The sequence below is a fragment of the Simochromis diagramma genome, unplaced genomic scaffold (genome assembly GCF_900408965.1).
Source record: "Simochromis diagramma unplaced genomic scaffold, fSimDia1.1 OVJJ01000445.1, whole genome shotgun sequence".
Lineage (NCBI taxonomy): Eukaryota > Metazoa > Chordata > Actinopteri > Cichliformes > Cichlidae > Simochromis > Simochromis diagramma.
In genome coordinates this window covers 299,932-326,164 of record NW_024387269.1, presented here as the reverse complement: position 1 = coordinate 326,164, position 26,233 = coordinate 299,932, and the positions used below count along the sequence as shown (strand labels likewise).

General features: G+C 42.9%; 1 protein-coding gene across 2 annotated transcripts in view; it reads right to left on the bottom strand.

The window, feature by feature from the left end:
* Positions 1-2,080: 2,080 nt before the first annotated feature.
* Positions 2,081-26,233, bottom strand: part of LOC120715538 (2-lysophosphatidate phosphatase PLPPR4-like) — a 45,633-nt gene continuing 21,480 nt past the window's right edge. For both annotated transcript variants that reach the window (XM_040002549.1, XM_040002550.1), the window contains 5 exons: positions 19,222-19,357; positions 15,623-15,851; positions 11,068-11,683; positions 5,567-5,720; positions 2,081-4,275 (listed from right to left, as the gene is read on the bottom strand). In XM_040002549.1, the coding sequence (XP_039858483.1) occupies positions 3,359-4,275; positions 5,567-5,720; positions 11,068-11,683; positions 15,623-15,851; positions 19,222-19,357 (2,052 nt within the window). In that variant the 3' untranslated portion in view covers positions 2,081-3,358. The remainder of the gene's footprint in view (positions 4,276-5,566; positions 5,721-11,067; positions 11,684-15,622; positions 15,852-19,221; positions 19,358-26,233) is intronic.

Sequence of the window (26,233 nt, the reverse complement as noted above, 5' to 3'; positions counted from 1 at the left end):
ACAAATCATAAACCAATTTTTCTGTTCCACAACTATCACAGCCTGTTTCACTCCATCCAAGCGACACACAAGTATAAAATGTTTAGAATGCAAACGTTCACTTTGAAATATTTGGGCTTTTGGGTTTTTGGCGAGTCAAAATGATTCTCCACCTGCTCTCACTTTAAACTGTTCTCTTTCCAGGCCTGTACACAGAGATCAACATTGTCTCATACCGCTCACAGCATTCGTGTCAAACGCAGCTGAACTGGAATCACCTGCAGAGCACGAACCACAAACATGTCGGAACAATTCTACACGTGTTCTGGCTGCAGTTTCATACGTGTACGTCCACTCTGCATTCTCCCATTAACAGGACAAAGTTACCTGTAAACTTGTAAAGCAGTAGAAAAAACTGAATTTTTTTAAGCCTTACAAAGTTCACCAAACCTTCCGAGCTAAAAACACATGCATACACTGCTCACCAACTGCTGCTTACCGAGAAACTTAGTTAACTTCCACTGCTGAAATGAACTGCAGGGCTCAGTTAGTGGGAAATACCTACCAGATTAAATCTTTCATAGCAAAGAGACAAAACGATTACCAGAAGATCAAAGAACTGATAGTAACTGCAGTCGAAGGCATTCTCAGGGACAACTCTAACCCTAACTCCAGGGAATCAGAATATATTTGTGTTTTTATTGGCGATCCAGAGACGAGGACAGTGATGCGTCCGTCAGTCAGCACGCAGTCTTTTATAGCTGCATCATTCACTGAGTTCAGAAATATCTTTCACTTCTGATATTTCAATTGGCCCAAATAAACATGCATTTGTTAACAAGTGTCTCTTTAATGTGATGATGCTAGAAGCCTCCACAACTTACACACCATTTCAAATTTACACAACATCTTTAGCTGGTCTCGAAAAAACAAAAACAACAAAAAACCAGCTGAAAAGAATTCGAACAAACAACCGAAACACAAAAATGACTTCAGCGGCCGGGAAACCATCAAACTGGTGCTTCTTGATCAGGGTACATTCAAGTTGTCTGTTGGTTGGGTAACAACTAAAAGTATCTTTCATATTAGTCCTCTGCCATAATCTTCTGAGGTTCCCTCGTGATTCCTATCAAGCTCCTCTACTTCCTCCTTAGTTCGCCTTGCACTGATTTCCATTGTGCTTATGTGGTTAGCATGTCACAGATCTTTGACTGAAAGCGATTTATGTCAACTTTTGTTTTGAAATTTACTAAATTACTAAAGCTCGCTTGACCATTTAAAAACAGCTCGACAGGCCCAGTCTTTCCAGTAGCATCAAACGTTATCATTCACTGCACTGACAGCTGCAATAAGCAAAGAAATGCTGGAGCACAAGCAAACACGTACAGAAAGTATATAGATATCTACACAGCACAGCAGCTGGAAATCACCCACCGCACATGTTGGTGCTTTCTGAATCTTTTCACAATCCCAACGTCACTTTGCTGTTTCTAGGCAGATTCTCATCAAGATAAACAAAGTAGAGTCCTGCACAAACACGTGGTATCTATGTGACTCACCTACAGCTACAGGACTTTTCTTTGATGGCACTTGGGCACAAAGTTTATTGAACAATGTAAACACTGGGTTAAGAAAATGTCTATTAAATATTCTTCTAACTGGCAATCTATACATTTAAAAAGAAAACAACAACAACAAAAACATTTTTTTCCACTGACATCAATGACTGAGTGAAAAAAGTAATAATAATCATAATACTGTCTATACTCTATGAATTCACCCACACATGCAAATATTAAAGTATTTGAGAGTATGAGATAAAAACAAAGTTTTCATTTCATATTTCCACAACTGCGAAACATTATAAAAAATAAATAATAAATATGTGAACAGAGAGCAGGGAAGTGTTAAAAAAAGAATTTTTAAAACCTTTCTCTGGTTTATTCCCAACGTTTTTTTTAAATCTTCGATAATGGGTGATTTATTTGTAAAATAATAAAGTATTATTAATGGAAATATTTTATCTTTTATCATTTATATGTTTTGAAAATAACATATATAATAAAATTACATTTGATTATTTTAATAGTTTGACCTTTTCCTGAAAATGTTATTTGAATTATGATAATTACATTTTAATTATACTGTACACTTTTTTAGTCTTTTTCTCTCAAAATATTCTGATTTCCTTTGAAAACGGAACAAAGTGGCATTTCACTTATATTTACTCGTTCTTCACTTTAAAGTACAAATCCTCACTGTTACTTCAGCGTGCGGGTATAATTATTATCTTTTTCATCATAAAACATTTTCTTATAAAACTTTATCTCATAACCGTTCCAACTTTATTCTGTAATGACTCCATGTTTCGTCCTTAGAGTGGCTGTAATACCAAGTCATAAAGCTGGGAAATCAAACTAAAGAACAGGAAACGAATGAACTTCCTTTGTGCAGGCGATGCTGCGTGTGTCAGTACAACTACCACACAGTAAGAATCATTTATACACTGCGCACCAATAAAACACAGCATGAAAAAAAGTGCTTGTTTTAGTATCTAAACACCATATATGCCCCTTGATATTGTTCTTATTCAACACAAACACAATACCACCATCAAATAAGATATATTGTTATTACCCAGAAGGGACTCGTTGCAGTCCAGACATAATTAAGACTGTGGATTTAATTTCCCCTGTGGCTGCCCACACTCTTATGTACAAACACAATCACAGTTATAGGCTTTGAATACAAATTTCCATCTAAGGGCATGTGGTTACGATGTTCGATGTTACCTGTGTGTGACAAAAACGTGGATGTGTAGAAATGTCACCCCTGTTTTAGCTGAGCTTTGCAGCCAGAGAAAAGCGAGTCATTAGTGTGAACTGTCCTCACTGGCAGGGTAATAATACCAGCGTAGACCAGCAGTTTATTTAAGCCTCTTATCTTTGTGCCTACGAAGCAAGTGCACTCAACTTATCAGATTTACAAAAGAAATGTCCGGCTTGTACAGCGATACGTGATAAAAATATGTAAATATGTAGTAAAATAAGAAGAAATGTTGACTCAAACTCAGTCCAACCGACTCCTTGTATGTTGGCCAGGAGCAAACTGGGAGCAGGCATGACTCGACGTCTATGGCCTGTGAACCCAAGTCGATCTCTAACCTACTGCTAACAGAATTTAATAAGCTGGACAAAAGTGGCCATCTACTGTAGCCTGATTGGTCATTTGAGAACGTGTGAATGTCTTTTACCATCTCCTATTGGCTGCAGGTGGTAAGCAGACTGTTCACATCATCTCCAGAAATGTCCCATTGGTCTAGAATGGTTTACTTGTTTTTATAATTGTAGTTATAGATGGATAACTCAAACTGAACATGCTATTCTTTATAGGCCAGCCCAAAAGTAGGCGGGGGAGTGTGAGTCAGGATTGGGCGGGGTAAAGTAGGGGGAGGGGTGGGGCTTGGACGCCCAAACACTCCCTGCAGCTGCCTGTTGGGGTGGTTGGGGTGAACGGGGTTCTCTTGAAAGCTTCGCAGGTTTTCGTGAAAGCGGTTGCTGCTTTCGTTGTCAAGGCGGTTGCCGTCATCACAAAGGCGGTGGTTGTTGTGGAATTCAGGGGTTGGCCCTCGATCCTGGACGTGGACCATGTTGCTGCTGCTCTTCCTTCTCAAGGTGGATTCACGACTGGATGAGGCAACCGACTGGCAGTCCGAGCCGCCGTCACTGCTGGCAGCTGTCGCCTCCACTGGTGTAACCCTGATAGTGGTGACTGCTTGAGGGTGGGGGTGGAAGGGAGGAGCAAAGGTGGCAGTGGGTGTGAACGGCATGTTCGAGTTGTTAGAAGGAGGATTAAAGTTAGCGTGAGCGTTGTTAAAACTGGGATTATTGGAATTGTTAGGATTAAAACTGAGGTGCTGGTAGTTGTTGGGATTATTTGGATGTAAGGGATGTAACGGGTGCACAACATGTGGATGGCTGGTGTAGACACCTCCTCCTCCTCCCATTCCACTGCCCCCTGCGTCCCCACCCCCATCGCTCTCTGTTTCTGTCCCCATGACACTCCTCCTCCCATCCACCGATCCACCGTCCTTCAGCGAATCGCAGCTGTCCGTGTGTCTGTTCAGGTCATTGAGGTTGAAAGCCGACTGCCGAAGGGAAGCTCTTTGTTCTGGTGGTCTCCATCGCCAGGAGCCGCTTCCATCAGTGCTCGGAGGTTTCACTATTGGTTTGTTTGATCTGGACTCTGGGTGGGCTTCAACACGAACGATACTCCCAGTTCTCTCCAAACCTCCCCCTAGAAGAGCAAGCAAGTATTCAGCGAACTGAATCATCAACAAGCATGTAAATACGAGCCAGAAAAGTATGAACAGCAAAATGTGTTACTGTAGGTGCTCACAGGGATGCACCAGCCCAATGATGGGATGTGTCAAAGTTTCCTTTTGTTAGACGGAGAAATAAGAAACAATTCTGAGAACTACACATTTGTTCCAGCTCCAGTTACTAACAACAGGGCTGGCTATGGTCACTGATTTCCAGGAGTGGGTTTAAAAACAAAACAATTTCCGATTCAAATTGATTTGAGTTTGAATAATGCGATATCGATTTTTAATTCATGTAAAAATCCAATATAAATATATGCTACAATATAAATGTATTTTGCCAGAAACAGCAGGATTTCAGTGTAAAGCTCACAAAACTATGTGAACAACCACCAAAGAGCTAAAACACCAAACGATTAACGAGCAGGTAAACGGAGTCTGCAGAAAGATGTGAACACAAAGAGCGACGGCACGAACACGGACACGCCGTCGGTGCTGGAAGCCGACAGCTCACAGACTCTGATGCTGCAGGTTTCGTCACTCTGACCAAAATTCACTGAATCAGCAACAAAAAAAGATCCAAACTATGCTTCACGTTTGATTAAATTAATTTTTAAACCCACCCCAACTAACAAAGTGAGTCTCAAACCAGCCAACCGAAGAAGTCTTGTCATATTCATGGATTCAGATCCTAAAGTCACGCCATTACACAGTTAGGGTCAGAGCCAGGGCACTACACACAGTTTTAGTCTGCTTATCATTATTATACTGTACTTAATTCTGTGTTATTCTTTTTGTAGCTTGTTTATTTTATTTTTTATAAATATCACCTTCTCTTCCTTTGCTCTTTAACCCATCTAGCTTGAGGATTTGGTTCATCAGCACTCTAAACATGTCCTGTTTCTTTTAAATTTGGTTGGAGCCAAATGGAAACTCTTTTAGCAAAAAAACCTCAAATCCCAAAATGCATTGTGGGATTTCATTTAGAGGCTTTTAAGAGCCAAACACTTTAAATATCAAATCAAAAACGGTCCAAACTGCACACAGCGTCTCCAAACTAGGACCTGGGGAGGTTAAAGGAAGCAGGGAAAGGTTTTTTAAAGCTGCTGCTGGGATAAAAATCCAAATGAGTTTACATTTAAAATGTTTCAGTGTCACATGTTGTCTTGTACTGTTTTCAATTAAAAGTAGAGCCTGGATGATTTACGAGTCATTGTGTTTCACTGATGAGCAGTCGGCTGAATCTGCACTATTAGAAGTACAGACCTCCTCCCACGGCTCCAGTGGTGGAAGCGGGTGGAGATGGATCCTGGTCTGTCAGGGCTCGGTACCGAATGGATCCGGTGCAACTGACAGTGCTGCCACCGTCCTCTGACCGAGGAGAGTGAAGCAGACCCTGTTGTTTAGATAAGGCTATGACCTGGAAAATAAGAGACAGGCAGTGTAACGTGAACTTCTCCACACTTGGAAAACAGGTAACTGTTTTTGGGTCTAAGAAGCACGACCGTGTCAGCTTCTCAGCAGCCGCGGCTCTCATGATGCAACACACCAGCACTGTAATAAAGCACTGTTACTTTTTTATTTTTAAACCAAGAGGAATCCATGTGACAGCTTTACAAACTGAAGCTTTTTGTTTCCCTTATGAGACAACTCAGGATTGTGTCAAACTGAAGGTTTAAAGATTATTGGAAAACAAGAAACTACATTAACTGTGTTCTGATGTTTGGTCAAAGATGACGACCAGTGTTTTTGATGGAACTCTCTTTATATCTTCTCATGTTGTCGTAGTTATCATTCATTCGAATGTAGCACAAATGTTATTCAAACACACAAGCACAAAGAAACCAATAAATGCAGAGTACTGCATGCTGACTGTGAATATGTGGAGTGTGATACTTTTTGTTTAATTTTGTATTTGTTGTTTGAGTGTGTAAGACAGATAAACAGGGTTATAGTGGAAAAAGAAGCCAGTTTGTCCTCATTATTGGGTTTTTGATTTCAATCAAATGATTTTGTTTTTTCTGAACGCAGGCTGCTGCCGTTCTTTCAATCGCTGCATTTGGACGCAGCCTGAGGAGGGCGCTGTTAAAACAGCGCTATTATATTTTCTGTTGACTGCTTCTCTTGGCTTCAACCAACATTATTAGCAAACTTACTCATGGACAAATAAATAAATAAATCGCTCTTGTAAAACCAATTGGTGAAAGGCTCAGCCTGTTGTCGATATACAGTGGGGCAAAAAAGTATTTAGTCAGCCACCGATTGTGCAAGTTCCCCCACTTAAAATGATGACAAAGGTCAGTAATTTGCACCAGAGGTACACTTCAACTGTGAGAGACAGAATGTGAAAAAAAAATCCATGAATTCACATGGTAGGATTTGTAAAGAATTTATTCGTAAATTAGGGTGGAAAATAAGTATTTGGTCACCTCAAACAAGGAAAATCTCTGGCTCTCACAGACCTGTAACGTCTTCTGTAAGAAGCTTTTCTGTCCCCCACTCGTTACCTGTATGAATGGCACCTGTTTGAACTCATCATCTGTATAAAAGACACCTGTCCACAGCCTCAAACAGTCAGACTCCAAACGCCGCCATGGCCAAGACCAAAGAGCTTTCGAAGGACACCAGGAAAAGTATTGTAGACCTGCACCAGACTGGGAAGAGTGAATCTACAATAGGCAAGCAGCTTGGTGTGAAAAAAATCAACTGTGGGAGCAATCATCAGAAAATGGAAGACATACAAGACCACTGATAATCTCCCTCGATCTGGGGCTCCACGCAAGATCTCATCCCGTGGGGTCAAAATGATCATGAGAACGGTGAGCAAAGATCCCAGAACCACACGGGGGGACCTGGTGAATGACCTGCAGAGAGCTGGGACCAAAGTAACAAAGGTCACCATCAGTAACACACTACAACGGCAGGGAATCAAATCCCGCAGTGCCAGACGTGTTCCGCTGCTGAAGCCAGTGCATGTCCAGGCCCGTCTGAAGTTTGCCAGAGAGCACATGGATGATACAGCAGAGGATTGGGAGAATGTCATGTGGTCAGATGAAACCAAAGTAGAACTTTCTGGTATAAACTCAACTCGTCGTGTTTGGAGGAAGAAGAATACTGAGTTGCATCCCAAGAACACCATACCTACTGTGAAGCATGGGGGGTGGAAACATCATGCTATGGGGCTGTTTTTCTGCCAAGGGGACAGGACGACTGATCCGTGTTAAGGACAGAATGAATGGGGCCATGTATCGTGAGATTTTGAGCCAAAACCTCCTTCCATCAGTGAGAACGTTGAAGATGAAACGAGGCTGGGTCTTCCAACATGACAATGATCCAAAACACACCGCCCGGGCAACAAAGGAGTGGCTCCGTAAGAAGCATTTGGAAGTCCTGGAGTGGCCTAGCCAGTCTCCAGACCTCAACCCCATAGAAAATCTGTGGCGGGAGTTGAAAGTCCGTGTTGCTCGGCGACAGCCCCAAAACATCACTGCTCTCGAGAAGATCTGCATGGAGGAATGGGCCAAAATACCAGCTACTGTGTGTGCAAACCTGGTAAAGACCTATAGTAAACGTTTGACCTCTGTTATTGCCAACAAAGGTTATGTTACAAAGTATTGAATTGTATTTTTGTTATTGACCAAATACTTATTTTCCACCCTGACTTACGAATAAATTCTGTACAAATCCTACCATGTGAATTCATGGATTTTTTTTTCACATTCTGTCTCTCACAGTTGAAGTGTACCTCTGGTGCAAATTACTGACCTCTGTCATCATTTTAAGTGGGGGAACTTGCACAATCGGTGGCTGACTAAATACTTTTTTGCCCCACTGTATTCGTCCGGTCGCCCAACCTTAGTGAAGACCTTACAGTGTACAGAAAGTTCCCCTTGGAGCAAGCACACGGTGAAAAGGTGACCGACTCTCTGTGCTCTCCACAGAGAAGCTCTGTGTGCCTCCAGACAATAAGTGTGCCAATAATACAGGATGGGGGCTGGTTCAGGGCACCCCAGGCATCATCTGCAGAAGATTCAATTCAATTTTATTTATATAGCGCCAAATCACAACTAAAGTCGCCTCAAGGCGCTTCATATTGTACAGTAGATACAGAGAAAAGCCAACAATCATATGACCCCCTATGAACAAGCACTTTGGCGACAGTGGGAAGGAAAAACTCCCTTTTAACAGGAAGAAACCTCCAGCAGAACCAGGCTCAGGGAGGGGCGGGGCCATCTGCTGTGACCGGTTGGGGAGAGAGAAGGAAGACAGGATAAAGACATGCTGTGGAAGAGAGACAGAGGTTAATAACAGATATGATTCAGTGCAGAGAGGTCTATTAACACATAGTGAGTGAAGAAGAAACACCCAGTGCATCATGGGAATCCCCCGGCAGCCTATGTCTATTGCAGCATAACTAAGGGAGGATTCAGGGTCACCTGGTCCAGCCCTAACTATATGCTTTAGCAAAAAGGAAAGTTTGAAGCCTAATCTTGAAAGTAGAGATAGTGTCTGTCTCCTGAATCCAAACTGGAAGCTGGTTCCACAGAAGAGGGGCCTGAAAACTGAAGGCTCTGCCTCCCATTCTACTTTAAATACTCTAGGAACAACAAGTAGGCCTGCAGAGCGAGAGCGAAGTGCTCTAATAGGGTGATATGGTACTACAAGGTCATTAAGATAAGATGGGGCCTGATTATTTAAGACCTTGTATGTGAGGAGCAGGATTTTGAATTCTGGATTTAACAGGAAGCCAAAACAGGAGAAATCTGCTCTCTCTTTCTAGTCCCTGTCAGGACTCTTGCTGCAGCATTTTGGATCAGCTGAAGGCTTTTCAGGGAGTTTTTTGGACATCCTGATAATAATGAATTGCAGTCGTCCAGCCTGGTAGTAATAAATGCATGAACTAGTTTTTCAGCGTCACTCTGAGACAGGATATTTCTAACTTTAGAGATGTTGCACAAATGGAAGAAAGCAGTCTTACATATTTGTTTAATATGTGCGTTGAAGGACATGTCCTGGTCAAAAATGACTCCAAGGTTCCTCACAGCGTTACTGGAGGCCAAGGTAATGCCATCCAGAGTAAGAATCTGCTTAGATACCATATTTCTAGGCTTTTCAGGGCCAAGTACAATAACCTCAGTTTGATCTGAGCCACTACTCCTCCACATCAAAAGGAGCCAGAGTTGGTTTGAGCATCTGACTAGGATGCCTTCTGGGTGACCTCTGGCTAAGGTGTTCTTGGCATGTCTCCACGAGGCCCCAGGATAGACACAATGGAGAGATCATATCACTCTGCTGGCCTGGGAACACCCCAGTGTTCTCCCAGATATACTGAATGTGATGGCTGGGGAGCAGAGGGTTTTCTGGGTTAAGCTGCCCATGACCTGGTTCGGATAAGCAGAAGAAAATAGATGGATGGATGGATGGATGGGTGCCAAGACTTTGGAGAACAAAAAAAGAAAGATCAGATAATTTGATCTTGTAAACACAACCGAAGAAAGCAGTCTTACATATTTGCTTAATATGTGCGTTGAAGGACATGTCCTGGTCAAAAATGACTCCAAGGTTCCTCACAGTGTTACTGGAGGCCAAGGTAATGCCATCCAGAGTAAGAATCTGCTTAGATACCATATTTCTAAGATTTTCAGGGCCGAGTACAATAACCTCAGTTTGATCTGAATGAAGAAGCAGAAAGTTAGCGGCCATCCAGGTCTTTATGTCTTTAAGACATTCCTGCAGTTTAACTAATTGGTGTGTGTTATCTGGCTTCATGGACAGATAGAGCTGGGTGTCATCAGCATAGCAGTGAAAATGTATGCTATGTCTTCTAATGATGCTGCCTAAGGGAAGCATGTATAATGTAAACAGAATTGGTCCTAGCACTGAACCCTGTGGAACTCCATAATTAACCTCAGTGTGTGAAGAGGACTCTCCATTTACATGCACAAACTGGAGTCTATTAGATAGATATGATACAAACCACTGCAGTGCAGTACCTGTAACACCTACAGCATGTTCTAATCGCTCTAATAGGATATTATGGTCGACAGTATCGAACGCTGCACTGAGGTCTAGCAGGACAAGCACAGAGATGAGTCCACTGTCAGAGGCCATAAGAAGATCATTTGTAACCTTCACTAAAGCTGTTTCTGTGCTGTGATGAGCTCTGAAACCTGACTGAAACTCTTCAAATAAGCCATTCCTCTGCAGATGATCTGTTAGCTGTTTGACAACTACTCTTTCAAGGATGTTTGATATGAAAGGAAGGTTGGAGATTGGCCTATAATTAGCTAAGACTGCTGGGTCTAGAGATGCTTTTTGAGTAAAGGTTTAACTACAGCTAGCTTGAAGGCCTGTGGTACATAGCTGATTATTAGAGATAGTTGATCATATTTAAGATCGAAGCATTAATTAATGGCAGGACTTCTTTGAGCAGTTTTGTAGGAATGGGGTCTAAAAGACACGTTGATGGTTTGGAAGACTGTAACAGACAAACGTTCCCCTTGTGGTCTGAGGAGGAAGCACACACTGTATCCTGCCAGGTAACATCAACTGAAGCCTGGACAAACGTATATTACAAGTAAAGGATGGCATTAAGAGCTGTCAGTCAACAGCAACCATACTGCTGTTCAAATGAGTCCCTGTAGATTCCTGTAGGAAGGCGTCTGTGGTGCTTGTGATCTCCTGCCTGGACTAATGCAGCTCTACCCTGCTACACGTCACTGTCCTGGTTCTGACGTTTAAAGAAAGAAGTCAAAGAAGTTACAAACCTGCATGAGACGTGGCTGTCCTCCAGCACTGAGAGGCCTGCAAGGGATGGTGGTCTTCTCCGTCACTCTCAGCCACTTTTCTCTCACTGACCCACCCCCGTCCATGATGCTGTCCTCGGATTCACTCTCCTGATCCTTGCTGGTGGGATTTTCCTCCTCTGGGATATGAACTAGCTGAGAGGATCCAGGTCGGGACTGGATAGATACTCTGGCCCCACCAGTCACTGCAGTGCTCCCATTATGGGACAGATGATTATGATTGGCCATAGGAACAGAGCTAGCTGCTAGTTTCATGTACTGAACTGGGATGTGCGCCCCAGCACGCAGCTCAGCTTCCTGGCCTGTGGCTATAGGCAGGTGGGTTCCACTGCGGAGCTCCACCTCCAGACCCATGGCAGACGGCTCAGAGGAGCAGCGCAGCTCCATGTTCCTCTGAGGAGACGAAGAGGAGGCTGGCCTGATACCGTCTATCACCTGCAGAGACAGCTTCCTGTTGTCGTTCTTGTTCTTCCATTGGCTGAGCAGCTGTTTGGACCGGGTTGAGTCCATCGAGGCGTGGATGGAAGCGTGACGCCGTGGAATACGACCTTCCTCCAGCGAGGAACCTCCGTGGGATCTGAAAAGAAAGATAAAGACACTATGAGAAGAAAGAAAAGAGTGACAGCACTGAGCTCTTGATCTTCTTTGCTTGATCTTCACAAATGACTAATTGATTTTGGTAAATATAATTGTTCTGTCAAATTCATAAACTGAAAGCACAAACGACCAGTTAGCGTTCTGGTAGAGCAGCCTTCTGTTATCTTTGTGCCCATGAACATTTCCAAACATGTTATGGTGTTGTTTAAAGTCTGGACATTTCTAATATAACACAGCATCACAATTTAATTTGAAACAACCCCCACCAAAAAAATAATAATTCAGCACTGTATGGATACTCGTAGGACAGAAACCTGGGGACTGGATGTACTGGATGCTGAGGTTACTGGTTCCACTGTATCTGACAGAACATCCAGAGAGGAGAACAGCAGCGTGAGCCACATAACAGGGAGCATGCAGAGGTCCGTGGCCTGCATGCAGCTGTTCTTCATGTTGCACATGTGGCTCTTGTGTTTCTGTGGAGCTCTGTGACTCTTACCAGCTCTGTTTCTGGGGCTCAGTGCTTCTGCTGCGTTTTGACTGCCTTTTTGCTGTTCTGAGGTCAGTAGGAAAAAATGGCAGTCATAAAGAATCAAATTATTTTTTGTTGTGCAGCAAGCAAGTGTTGCCGTCAAAAAAGGAGCAGGGCATCAAATTGTTCTGTGACTGCTTTCAGCGAAAGCATTTTAAATGAAGTTAGCTCAGGAAGTAGATAACACACTCGTCTGAAGTGCGAGGCCACAGCTTCTCCTTCTGCACCACCTTAACCCCGAAGATCAACCCTGCAAGCGATACTGTCGTGGTCCTGGGCCATGTTGGCCCAGTATTCTTAGTTTTCGTGTGTTTTGTATTTTGTTCTTTATTCATGCCTTGGTTCCTAGGTTCTGTTAAGATGTTCCTTATTTGGTTCCCCCCTGTGTGCCCCTCTGTGTATCTGTGAACCCTTGTTCCCCTCCTTGTGTTTTATTCCCCAGCCCGTTATGTCCGTGCTCTCTCCTCCTGTCTGAACCTCTGTGCACTTCCTGTTTTACTTTGACAGTCTCTCGTCAGTGTGCGTCATGTTGTGTTCACTCCTGCCCTGTCTCGTTACGATTATCTGTGTCAGCTGTGTTCCAGATGTGCTCCCACTTCCCTCGTTTCCCCTCTGAGCCGAGGGAGACGTGGACATAAATGCACAGTGTCGCGTTCTCCCTCATGCTGTGTGTGACTCTCCCTGTGTTTCCTGGTGAGCTTTATATTTAGTTTTTCCCGTTTTGTTTTGTATTACTCGTGATCTGTCTTTCCAGCAATAAAGCTGTGCTTCCTGAGTTTATTCCCCGCGTCCCCGTGAGTTTTGCGTTTGGGTCCTCTCCTGCCTACCACACAGCCTAATCATGACAGACTGCACAACAAGCCTGTGTAGAAATGTAAGGAAAGTACAGATTTTTGCCTAAATATAGGGAGTAAAAGTAACGTTTGCAGAAAAATATATACTCCAGTACATGTACCTGACAATTCTACTTAAGTACAGCAACAAAGTATTTGTACTTTGTTATCTCCCACCTCTACTCAGGCGCTGCTTTGGACTGTTCTGCTAACACTGTTGGGTTTGAGTCTGTCTCCCTATCCATCTACACTGTCTGTCCAATAAAGGCTAAAAATGGCCTTTTTGTGTTTTTTCCTGTAAGATGCTTCACATTGAGCCGTCTGTCTTTAAACATTCTGTGCCTCAGGGGATCTTTGTTTTTACAGACACAAACATTAGATCCTGGTTTTGTTTGTTCTTGTTACCTTGGGGACGTCATCTATTAGTACGTTACTCAAATACTTGTTTGTACATGTATAAACCTATAAAGTGAAACAGCTACACCGCCCCATCAGAGAGCCGTTTTGCATCATCGTCCCTGCTCCACAGTGGTTCTGTCCAAGTCGTTTCCAAACCAGTTGTTCTCAGTGTCACCACACGAACTGTGAGGCTCCTTCCTCACATCAACAGACAATTTTGTCACCTCTGAAATCCCTTTGCTGTTTCTGTCATTGCACACTGCCCGTGGGAACAAAGGCACTCAAGGCCAACTGTGGAAATTAAAGAAAAAATAATATACAAATGTATTTCCAAACTTCCAATAATATTCCAACTACATGCATTCACACAATAACAAACAAAAAGTGTACACACACATGTATGTATGTACTGGTATTTCACGTCTCAATGTGTACTCGGTGGCGGCGGACTCTGTGAGCTAAGACTGCTTAATAAAGACGACGGCTGAAAGAACTGTTCACTCATCTGCACATAAAACACACTTTGTCCTCTCTTATAAACACAACAAGAACTTACTGTTTTACTCCTACAGCATAATCTAGTCTGTTCATATGCTCAGCGAATGCCAATGACTGCACGCTGCAGTTCTGTTATTCTACGGCCAACGGCGTCCCTGCAGAGGTCCCGCTCCATCACAGTTAACCTGTTAACAGCCACCGCCAACGCTACATCCAGAAAAGGCAAAGAGTAATGGCAGCATTAAACTGGCATTCAGTTTTTTACTTACATTTTCCATTCTGTTCACCTACTTCTAGACTCAGTGTTACCCGGATGAACGACTTGATATTTGGGTTTCTCACATCTACAGATCAGACAGATCTCTCTGAACACATCTCTCTAGCTGCAGTGTGTGAATGGAAAAACAGGCTATTATTACTGATGTACGAGGGCTGAATACAAAGAACTGGTGTTGCAGTGCTTCCATGTTTGTTCTTCCCCAAACCTCCCACTGTTTGCTTGGGAAAAACGATGATCTTCCAGGTAGCCTACCGAGACCATTAAACAGTATATGATACTCTATCTTCAAATTGTAAAGCAGCATTAAACATGTGTTCAGAATACTTGCAGAGTTTATTAGAAAGTTAATATAAATCCTGTTGCCAGAATAAATGACCTACATTAAGTCATGAGAGCTTTCCACTCTGCATTTTTCCTCTGAACATTCAGGACCTGGAAACGACACTCAGCCGTTCTCTGAGTATCAGAGTCGTTGAACTTCAAATGGACCCAAACACAAGTATTTTTGTAGCTCCAACGTACATCAGTGATCTTCTTCTTTCTTATCACCCCAGCAGGTCCCTGAGGTCTTGTAACCAGGGTTGCTGGTTGTCCAGCATACAAGGTTAAAAACAAAAGGTGACAGAGCGTCAGCGGCTCCCAGACTCTGGAGCTCGCTCCCTTTGAGTTTGAGATCTGTGGACTCAGTCGTGTCTTTTAAAAAGCAGTTAAAAACGTATCTGTTTAAACTCGCTTTTGGTTGATTTTGTTTTGTTTTAGATTTTAATGTCTGTTTTCTGCCTCTGTAAAGCACTTTGTGATTTTATCTTGAAAGGTGCTATATAAATAACATTTTACTTTACTTATTAAAAACCTCCACCTGGCACATGATTGTATAAAGTGGAAGATTCAAAAATACTGGCGACCACCAGTGCTTCCCTCAGCCTTCTAGACAACATGGTATCAATTTGCTACGTGTTCTTGTTTTCAAGTTATCACATTGACAAGAATTCCAGGAAACGTGACCTGTGACGTTGAAGTCATGGACACCTACGCTCACAAACGTAGGTGTCCATGACACCCACCCCCCCGAACGTTGTCGAGGTGGTGAAATGACCCATCAGCCTCATATTGCCCATCAACACTCCCTCAACATGAAACTACATCAGGTTTCCCAATCATTGCCATTATTCCACGGTTTATAACGATCCAAAGATCATGGACCCTGCAGACAGCTTGTCTTGGTCTGCAACTCCTTACTTTCCAGAATCTCTAAAACAGACAATTTTACTTGAAAAAAATGGATAAAATAAACATGATATCTTTTCAACTAAAACAATAAAAAACTAGATATTCCAAAGTGAAACCATGACTATGGACTCATTAAAAAACAGCTACCTTGGCAGTGTGCTGCTGCTGAAGGTCATCATGTTGTCACGGTTGCCTAACGGACTGGACGGACTTATCACCTCCACTTCAGCACTGGCTCTCTTCAAATTGGTCATAGACGGCTCTCGACAGGAGGCGCTACGCGTTAGCATGGGTCCTGTTTGCTCTGGGACTAAGGGGTGGGAAGAAGTCCTTGTAATAATAGGTTCTGGTTGGCTGGGACCCAGTGTGTGGTGGCCTATCAGAAGACAACAAAGCCAAGGCAAACATTAATAACAGGTTAGAAAGGGTGAAGCCACAGAAGTGTCAGTGTGTCATAGCCAGCAGCTCCTCTGTTTCAGCTCTATGGGAAACAAACACCGGCTCTCAGGGTTTGTGACCACACTAAACACTTTCATGTCGAGGTTATGGTCTCATTCGCCAGTTTCAGGTCATGCTGAAAACGAAGTGATGTTCAGTGTGTAAGTTAAGATTCCCTTTAGAGCAGGTGAAACCCGTCTATGCTTATTGGTTCTTGACTTTTCATTCACAAATCACGAGCCGATGATTGTGGAGTGTCTCACATTTTCAAAGTTTGATACGACATCTGGTTTAAAAATAGCTAAGATCATGAAAATGTTCATAGCTTCATAGGCGCTCATAACCAACCAACAGGTGACATCACAGTGTTCAGGTAAGTATTTCATAGACATCTTGATGCACGCTCAATCATCCAGGTAAGAAAATCTCCAAAAGTTGATTCTGTTCATCTGGACGTTTTCAGTGGGAAACGTTTCGTCATCATCAGGTGACGTCTTCAGTCTCAGCTGACTGCAGGTTTCAATCTTATAATCAGTACATTTACATAATGACTGAAACCAGCCCACTGAAGGAACAATGGGCTGGGAGGTCAGTTCCTTAATCATGCAAATTCTCATGGCCATTGATCAACAACCACTGATCAATGGCCATGAGTCCCATTCACAGAGAGTTGGGGAATGGCTGCAATCACAGCATTGTAAGATGGTGACAGATGTACCCTTAGGCCCCTCCTCCATTCAGAGATGGTCTTTCCCTTTTCACGTAAACAGCCTCCTTGACTCCGCCCACAAACCAGCGTTCCTCCCTGTCCAGGATGTTACATCCTCATCATTGAAAGAGTGGCCACTGGCCTGTAGGTGTGAACAGACTGCAGAGTCCTGGCCTGACGAGGTGGCTCTGCTGTGATGTAGCCAGAGGTTGTTTGGTTTCCCCGATGTATAAATCCTGGCAGTCCTCCTGCACTTAACAGCGTACACTATGTTACTCTGTTTGTGTCGGGGACCCGATCCTTGGGGTGGACCAGTTTGGCACAGAGTGTTTTGGGGTTTAAAAGCCACAGAGACGTGGTGTTTAGAGAAAATGCGTCTCAGCTGTTCCGATATTCCTGACATGTACGGGATCACTACAGGTTTTCTCTTAGGCAGCAGTTGTCCTTCTCTCCTGGATCAGCTGGAGCTTTCTTTTGGAGCCTTTCCAGCTTTGACAAAAGTCCAGCTGGGATAACCACATTTACTCAGGGCCTTCTTGATGTTCTTCTGCCTCCCTGGCTGCTGTGTCAGTGGGGATGGTGTTCGCTCTATGTTGTAGTACCCTGATGACACCCAGTTTATGCTCCAGTGGATGATGAGAGTCAAACCTTAAATACTGATCTGTTTGTGTAAGTTTACGGTACACTTTTAGATGTCCCCCATTACTGATGGAAATCTCACAGTCTAAGAGTGGCAGGTTAACCTTCTTAGACTGTGGCTTTTAAACCCCAAAACACGCTGCGCCAAAAACTGGTCCACCCCAAGGATCGGGTCCCCGACACAAACAGAGTAACATAGTGTACGCTGCTAAGTGCAGGAGGACTGCCAGGATTTATACATCGGGGAAACCAAACAACCTCTGGCGAAGAGGATGGCACAACACAGGAGAGCCACCTCGTCAGGCCAGGACTCTGTTTACACCTACAGGCCAGTGGACACTCTTTCAATGATGAGCATGTACACATCCTGGACAGGGAAGGTTAAGGAACTGACCTCCCAGCCCATTGTTCCTTCACTGGGCTGGTTTCAGTCATTATGCAAATGTCCTGTTTATAAGATTGAAACCTGCAGTCAGCTGAGACTGAAGACGTCACTTGGACGAGTGACAAAACGTTTCTCCCACTGAAAACACTGCGTCCAGATGAACAGAATCAACTTTTGGAGATATTTCATAGACAGTTTATGACGTTGAGCTCAAGTGCAAACAGATCAGCTGATAATGGGCTGGGCGTGGCCACAGTTGCTGCACATCTTCCAATCCACCTCCACCCACAGTGCTTTATTTCATATTTGTAATAGCCCATATGGAAAAGAAATTGTAAAAACTTATAAAAGACTTGCATCAGATGACCTACTTCATATACTGAATCATATCAGGCTTATATGATTTACTCATGAAAGTGGCCACTTTCTCATTACTTTCATATATTGTTTTAGGAAGTATCCAAAACATACAAGTTTCATTTATATAATTTTCAAGGGATCTTAGATCTGTTTTCACTCTTGTATGCTTTTCATACAAGTTTCACACAAGACAGATACAAACTTTATAAGATTTATATAAATCTTTTCCATATGGGAGACCAAGGCTGCTGGGAGCTTCCCATGATGAGTATTTCTTCTTCACTATCTGCTTTTACATAACTCTGCATTTAATCCTTACATATTATTCATCTCTGGCTTTCTTCCAAAGTGTGTATTTAATCCTGTCTTCCTCCCATCACCCCCAACCAGGCCGCCCCTCCCTGAGCCTGGTTCTGCCGGAGGTTTCTTCCTGTTAAAAGGGAGTTTTTCCTTCCCACTGTCTCCAAGTGCTTGCTCAAAAGTGGTAATTTAATTGTCTTGTTGTCGGGCCTGCCTTACAATATAAAGCGTCCTGAGGCGACTGTTGTTGTGACTTGAACTGAACTGAATTGAAATCATACCACTTAATATGAATTAGTGCAGTCGGTAACTACAGCAGTCCTTTCTGATTAGGAGCTCACTTACATTAGCCAGTCGTCATTATAAATGGCAGCACTCGAGATTCATATTTCAACACATGAATTATTAAAAAAAGATGAATATTTAAATTCGGAGGAGTCGACTGACTACAGTGGTCTTGAGAATACTACTTGGCAACAACAGTTGTATCAAGAGACCTTTCAGCTGATCAACTTTAGGAATCGTGTGACATTTAAACATCACATTACCCACTTAATAAAATCTGACATTTAAGATTTTAACAAAGAGCAGTATTTTCATGCTCACTGGATATACACAACTCTTTTGCCTATAATTATCAATCACAGCAAAATAACGAAGAAAATTAATCTCAATCAAGCAAAAATGCCAAAGATTTTCAAGTTCTAGCTTCTTGAAAGTCATACTGTGAGCTTTTCCATGAGTTATAAGTATTTTCACACTGGCCCAGGATCACACTTGTTAGGACTGGGCTGAACCCTGAGAGCCCCTCAGATCAAAAACAGTTGTTAAGAACATTCTTTCTGGAAACAAAGTTACTAATCGACATGTCAGGATGATGTAACCTGTAATTTAAAGTAGCAGGCGTAGCTTTACCTTGGTGGCTGTTGCCAATTGCTGACTGGCTGACATTGGGCAAGGAGGAGAGGGGTGGCTCTCTCAGTATGGGGGCAGGTTGTGTACTCCTGGAGCAATCTTCACTAGGCTGGAAATTCCCCACGGCATACACACCCTGCATCCAAACACACTGACAGTAATGAGAAGCATGTAGCTAACACAGAACCTTTTGAATATTGAACCAACGAGATTTTCAGTCTGTATGTTTAAATTAAAAAATAGCAACATCAAAAAAAAAGATTAAGGTAAAAGTGCTGTTTCTGTAACTGAATCGCTGGAAGATAATGTGTATTTTTACTATTTTGGGGACTGCACTGACATGAATATTATCACCTGTTACTGACATGTATTTATCTTTTGTGTCACATCAATTTTGTAGCAAAACTCTTTAGACTGAGTTAGACTGAGGAAAAGATTCTTCTACCTGATGCCATAGGTTTAAATACCAAGAGCTCTGTGATCATCTCAAGTTCAAAGACACCTCAAGGCCATTACACACTTGTGAAAAATATTCTTCAGCTTCACTTAATCTTAATGCAGCTGTTCAGACCAACAAATCTGTGGGACGGATTTGTAGCATTTGATTTTTCAAACACTGGTTGTGATAAAGGCTGACCAGAGTTTGTTTTTGACTTTCCTCAGTCTCTTTAGTAATACGTGGATGGACAGGCATCCAGGGTTTCTCTGGCTCATCTGGTGATAGTTTGGCATGTTTATGGGGCAGCTGTGTTTTTCAGAGGCAACAAGTCTATTCCAAGACTCTCTCTCTCCTGCAGAGAAACCTCTGTCAAGGTTACATGGCTGTTTCTGCCAAGAGCTGCCAGAAGAACCGCGCTGGATTCCTGCCACTTTCACCGCTCCGACGTGCCAGTGTTCCCCTTACCTGGATGTCTCAGTGTCACCAGCCTGCCTCAGTTTGCCTACTTACCAGCCTACTAACCTGTTCACCTGCTTAGCCAGCTGTAAAAAGTGTGACAGGTAGGATTTATTGATTCACTCGATAACTCCACTTGTTAACTTAGCAATTTAAAATGTCAAGTTTTCCCTCTCCCCTCCGATCCCTCATGTGCTACCAGCCTATAAGTACTTTCCTGTGTCGTCAAATTGCACGGTAAATAACCTTCATCACTGCATTGTGAGTTTGGGTTGTTTTGAGTTTGTCTGTCCTTTTGGGTCTGCTTGACATAATCGCATATGTGCAGATGAGATTTCCCTGACTGGATTAAACAGATCGAGCTAATTAGACCACTGCGTTTGGCAACAACTGCACTAGTAGCCCAAAACACCAATACTGAATATACAAATAGTAAAATAACACAATTTTACATCAGACACACTGGTCTGGTCACTGGTCAGATCAGTGTGTACATTTTAGACAGCTGACAGCAGAACTATACATAGGTCAACATCATGGTCAAAGCAGCACTGAAAACCATGCTTGGCTAGACATTGCGAGTCAAGTCATGTTAACAGTGCAGCCACAAACAGCAGTGACCACCATCTCCTCAGCAGCAGTACTTTGGTAATTAAACTGGCCATGGATCAAGATGTCATTAACCTGCTGGAGGCAAACAGCTAGAGTGGAAGTAGCATCAGTATGCAGATTTGCCACTCAACTACATGCAAGTAACACGCCCACTCTCATTTCACCGCCTGAAGCAGTCCTTCCCAGCTTGTGCGGTATAGAGCCTCAGCAGAGATCTAGTTAGATCTAGTCCTGCCCCCCAGTTACAATGAGGGGCAGGGCTTTTAGTTGCTCTGCCCCTCGACTGTGCCATTCCTTACCCCCTGACCTCAGAAACATTACTTCATTCCCTCATTTTAAGTCCACCCTCAAAACTCACCTGTTTAAAATTGCTTATGTTTTCTTATGTGATTCCTCAATCAGATACAGGGCTCGCAAAATCGCTAGCCCGACGTCCTGGGGCTAGCGATTTTTTTTCAGACGGGCTACCCTGCCCGTCGGGCTATTGTAGGAAGGAAAATATATGTCAATGCTTTTGCATTCTTTCAGAAATGTAGCTGGGTAATTATGTCATTGGCATCGGTGAGCCACTGTCAATATGTGACATATTGAAGTCGCGTTTGAATTTCCGCTTGTTTTTTTGCTTTCACTTTGCAATCGTGCGAACTGTGTATAGAGAGCGACAGCACTGATCTGTGAGTGATGATAATTTGTGCACCAATTCCTCTGACATCGTCTTATTAATCGTTAGCTTACTATGCAAACATGACAAGTGAAATCTCCTGCAGCAAGCTTAAACATGTGAGAGGTTGATCGCGCAGAGAATCGCTGAGCTTATGTGAGTGAGCGTGTAAAAGCATTTCAGTTCTGCTGAGCCAAATAAGACAGGTCAGGGTGAAGAAGTGACAGCCAAAGAAAAGCTTACCACAAAACGGAGAAGTTATAACAAATCAGACTATAAGGCAAAAAGAAAGTGCAGCTTTATGGTTTCATGGACAAAAGAATTTCTGTGGCTGCAATATGACGAGCTAAATAACCAGGGCTGCACATAAGTGGTCCGCAGGTGCGCATTCGCTGTCAAAATAAAAAACGCGCACAAGGGTTAGGGTTAAATTTAAAAACTGTACTTTTGAGTTAAAATATATATTTATAATTTTAATAAATGACAAATTAAAAAGGCATGAACATTTTTTTTGTATCGAAAAAATATCGAACCGTGACACCAAAGTATCGAACCGAACCGAACCGTGAATTTTGTGTATCGTTGCACCCCTAATATATATATATATATATATATCTGTTTTATTTGCTGTACAGTGTCTTTGGGTGTTCTGAAAGGCACTATTTTTAAATAAAATGTATTATTATTATTATTATTATTATTATTATTATTATCTAGAAAAGACTGAGGCTTACCAAGCTGAGACTGAGAAGCTAGAGAAGGCAGGTGATTACAGTGAGTGAAGGTTAGACCCTCCAGTCTTGATTCATTCTTCATCATATGGTGATTCATAATGAGACAAATCAAGATGTGTTCAGCTGTTCATTGACATACAAAGGCCAAAACCTGGATGAACTGCTACCGCCAGACCCAACCTCAGTGCATCTCTCCTGGGTTCCTCCTGACATTCAGGCGGGATTTTGTTGCTATGAGGAATATTGGGAATATCCCACCAGGTGAGATTGCTACCTGAAGACCAGCCACTATTATACTTTCTCTGGTGTGATATGAGAAGAATTCCTAACCTATGGTGTAGGAGTGGGTGTTTGTTATTAAGTGTTCCCCATGTTATGCCACGGATGCTCTTTGGAGGAATGGGCTTGGAGATGGTGATTGTGAGTCCTTCAAGAAGTACTGTGAATGTGAAATAGAGGCCAATGATGTCATCAACAAAATGAGGGAACTATTAATGGAGGGAGACTTGGAGCTATGTCAGCAGGACCTCAACGATTGGTTGACATGTTTAAAGACGTCAACTAGAAAAATTGGCAAATGGGGAATTTTGATGTGTCATATTCTAAAACCACATAGTTATGTTTTGCATTTTCATGTGTTTGCATTTCGCAATACACTAGTGGAAAATATGGGGGTTTTATGTTCTCAGTCATCCAGGTGATGATGGTCTTAAGAGCTTTAAAAAGGGGCAAATGGACTTCTTTATATTTGTGAAGATGTTTCACCTCTTGCCATCAATAACTCGCTGGTCCCTATCTCTCCCTCTGTGAAAAGCTTGGGTGTCATTCTCGATAGCACATTATCCTTTAACTCACATATCAATAATATTACACGTGCAGCATATTTCCAACTCCGTAACATTAATCGCCTCCGCCCCTTCCTCACACCTCACGCCACTGCCATTCTCATCCATAATCTTGTTATCTCTAGAATTGACTACTGCAACTCATTATTATTTGGCCTTACACAAAAATCTATCAACAAGCTCCAACGTGTCCAGAACTCTGCTGCCCGTATTATTACTAGGACTTCTTCTACCCACCACATCTCCCCAATCCTGAAGCAACTTCACTGGCTCCCGGTCAAATTTCGCATCCATTTTAAAATAATTCTGTATACATTCAAGGCTATTCATTCTCTCTCTCCACCGTACCTCTCTGACTTATTACAGATGAAGCTCCCATCCCGCTGCCTCAGATCTTCATCTTCTCTTTCTCTCTCTGTTCCCTCTGCTCGTCTGATCACAATGGGAGGGAGGGCCTTTAGCTGCTCTGCCCCTCGACTTTGGAATTCCCTACCCCCGGACCTCAGAAATATTAGTTCATTCTCTCTTTTTAAGTCCACCCTCAAAACTCATCTGTTTAAAATTGCCTATTCATAAATTTCTGTATGTTTTAACTTTTATCTTCTATTTTTATCATTGTGTATATTTCCAGTTTTTATCTGTTGTACAGTGTCCTTGGGTGCTTTGAAAGGCGCTATTTAAATAAAATGTATTATTATTATTATTATTATTACCTCTCATCCAAAAGACTTCTTCAGTTCACAAAGGAGCCCTCTCAAGTCAGGCTTTTTGGAGGCTCCTTTTATCAAGCTGGTAAGACTGCTGACAGTCTTTGGTTCCATGGCCAATCTGTAGCTGCCACTGAGCCATTGGACAGTTTATTATACATACTATTATACACATTATGCAATGAAGGCATCACGGACGAGCAAAGAAGGTCCACATCCTGGCTAGTTGCAGCAGTAAATACCCCTTGATATACTCTACAGATTAGCACCTTCAATGAACTAGTGAAGGTAACCATGTGGCACCTTCACGGGGTGGCTTTAAACACTGAAGAGACCTCGATAGTGGACGAATTCTGGGAATCAGAGGTCAGCATCTTGCAGTCTGCTCAATGAGACAGCTTTCCTGAAGAAATTGAGTGCAGGTGGGAGAACAGGTGGGAATCGGGTCCCTTAATCAAACTGCTTGATGACCTTGGACCAACAATATGATGAATCACTTCAGCTGATACGGGTGGGTGGTTGCCTATGGCACTGTCAAAGTCTGGAGGATGATTTCCCCTGTAGTCCTTGACTTGAGATGTGGTGGCAAAGCTGTTAATCAGACACGTAGAGTTTAATGTGAAACACCCTGGTGCAGAGGGCCTCTTTGCTGAACTGAGGACAAATCTTCTTTGATCCTTTGTGGCTGTGAGGCTGCTAGAAGAGAACAGCACTCTTGTTCTGTTTGCCAAAGATGGAGAGCCCAACCAATCAGCCCAAAGACCCTGTATCCTGCTTGGCTCAGACTTCATATCTCAACAGAAATGTACTGTTTTGGACCACTGCAGGTTAAAGTTGGCCGTTGGCGTGAAAAACATTGAGGTCTGCTTTTCACATTTAGGAGGTGGTGACAGGAAGTTACAAGAAACTTTCAAAGCCCTCAATCCTTCCCCACAGACTTAGCTGTCGGAGCACCAAATACAATTCCACTGCAACCCACCAGAGCTCCTGAATTTGGAGGCCCCTTGGAGAGCAAAATCAGTACTTTGAGCACTGCCCTGACTGCAACCCTGGGCTCAGAAGTCATCAGCCACGAAGTGTTAATATTCCTGGTTGAGATTGAGGGCATTCCTAACATTAAGCTTGACAGACCCAGATCCAGCCAGTTTGTGGCTGATGGGGCAGTCCGCGCCTTCAGCACCGTAGGCAGTACATCATGATTCAGGGCGGTTTAGACGTAAACACTGAAGGGCCTGTCAAGTGCTGTCTGACTGCTTCTGGACAGGGTTTCTGCACCACTATCTGGCGGCCCTGCAAACTTGGTTTAAGTGGCAGTGAGATACAGCCTCTCTTCAGCTGGATAATGTCATAATTGTCGATCCCCAATTAACCAGAGCTTCGTGGCCTGATGGAAAGATTAGCGAGGTGTTTCCTGAAGCCTTTTTCACACTGCAGTGGTTGAAGTGGGGGACTGTACCTATGTTGGACAAGTGTCATCCAGACTTGGTACTGTAGCAGGTTTTTTGGCAGCTGCTCTGAAGATGTAGCAGGACATGCTATTTTTGCAGGCCAGGCCACAATAGACAGCGGCAGACTGCACCCAATGCAATTCAATCAGTTATAAGCAATAAAGCAACATGCTGCCAGTCTATCCTGTTTTGTGTTTGATCAGATTCCCAGTTGATTTACTCACTGTGTCCATGTATTACACTGTATATCATTAATCCTGGTTTTTCCATAAAGACAATACTCACTCTTGCTCCACACTGGCCAACTGACCGCTAGTGGTCACAGACCTGGTTCTTGTCATTGAAGCAACCATTTCAAAGGCAATGATATCGCAGGTTCACTGTGCATGGTTGTAATCATTTTGGCCATGCCACAGCCCCCACCCACTGCTTTCCCTAGTGAGAGAATAGCAGATTAACAAAAGCTAAAGATGCTAGTTGTGGACATGTGAACAGTAGAAGTTCACAACTGTTTCAGAAGCTGTCCTTTGCACATATATGGTACAGGAAGAACTTGTATGGGAGGGGGTTTCACAATAAAAGCTACCAGGTTGTGATTTTGGCACTTTGGTCATGTGTCTACTTGATCAGTTATTTCTACTCATCCCATTAACTGTTGAAAGTATGTAGCTATGCAATGCATTCTGGAAACTTCTCCGTCCCTGTGCTTCTGTTACTGTTTTATAATTTGGTGGTGTGAATGATTTATACCTGTAACTGCCACAGGAGTCTGCTGACAAGAGAAAAAAATGAATAAAAACCGCCAGTCAGGTCTACTTTTATTTAAGAGCAGAATATGAATTTGCGTTATAATCAGTGCCAATTTCCTTTCTCAGTACATCACACATCTCTCCACACCGATCTCTTATCACAGCAACGAAAGAGCGCAGCCAACACTGTGACAGACAGCTTCACATGTTGTTGAAAACATTCTGCTAGAGTGGAACACCTGGAATACAAAAAGTATTTATTTGTGTGCTATCAACTCATCCTCACCCTTTCCTGCTAACCAGAACCAGTGCAGCAGCCAAACAACAGGATGCTTCAGCCTCAATGAGTTTTTTCTTTTTA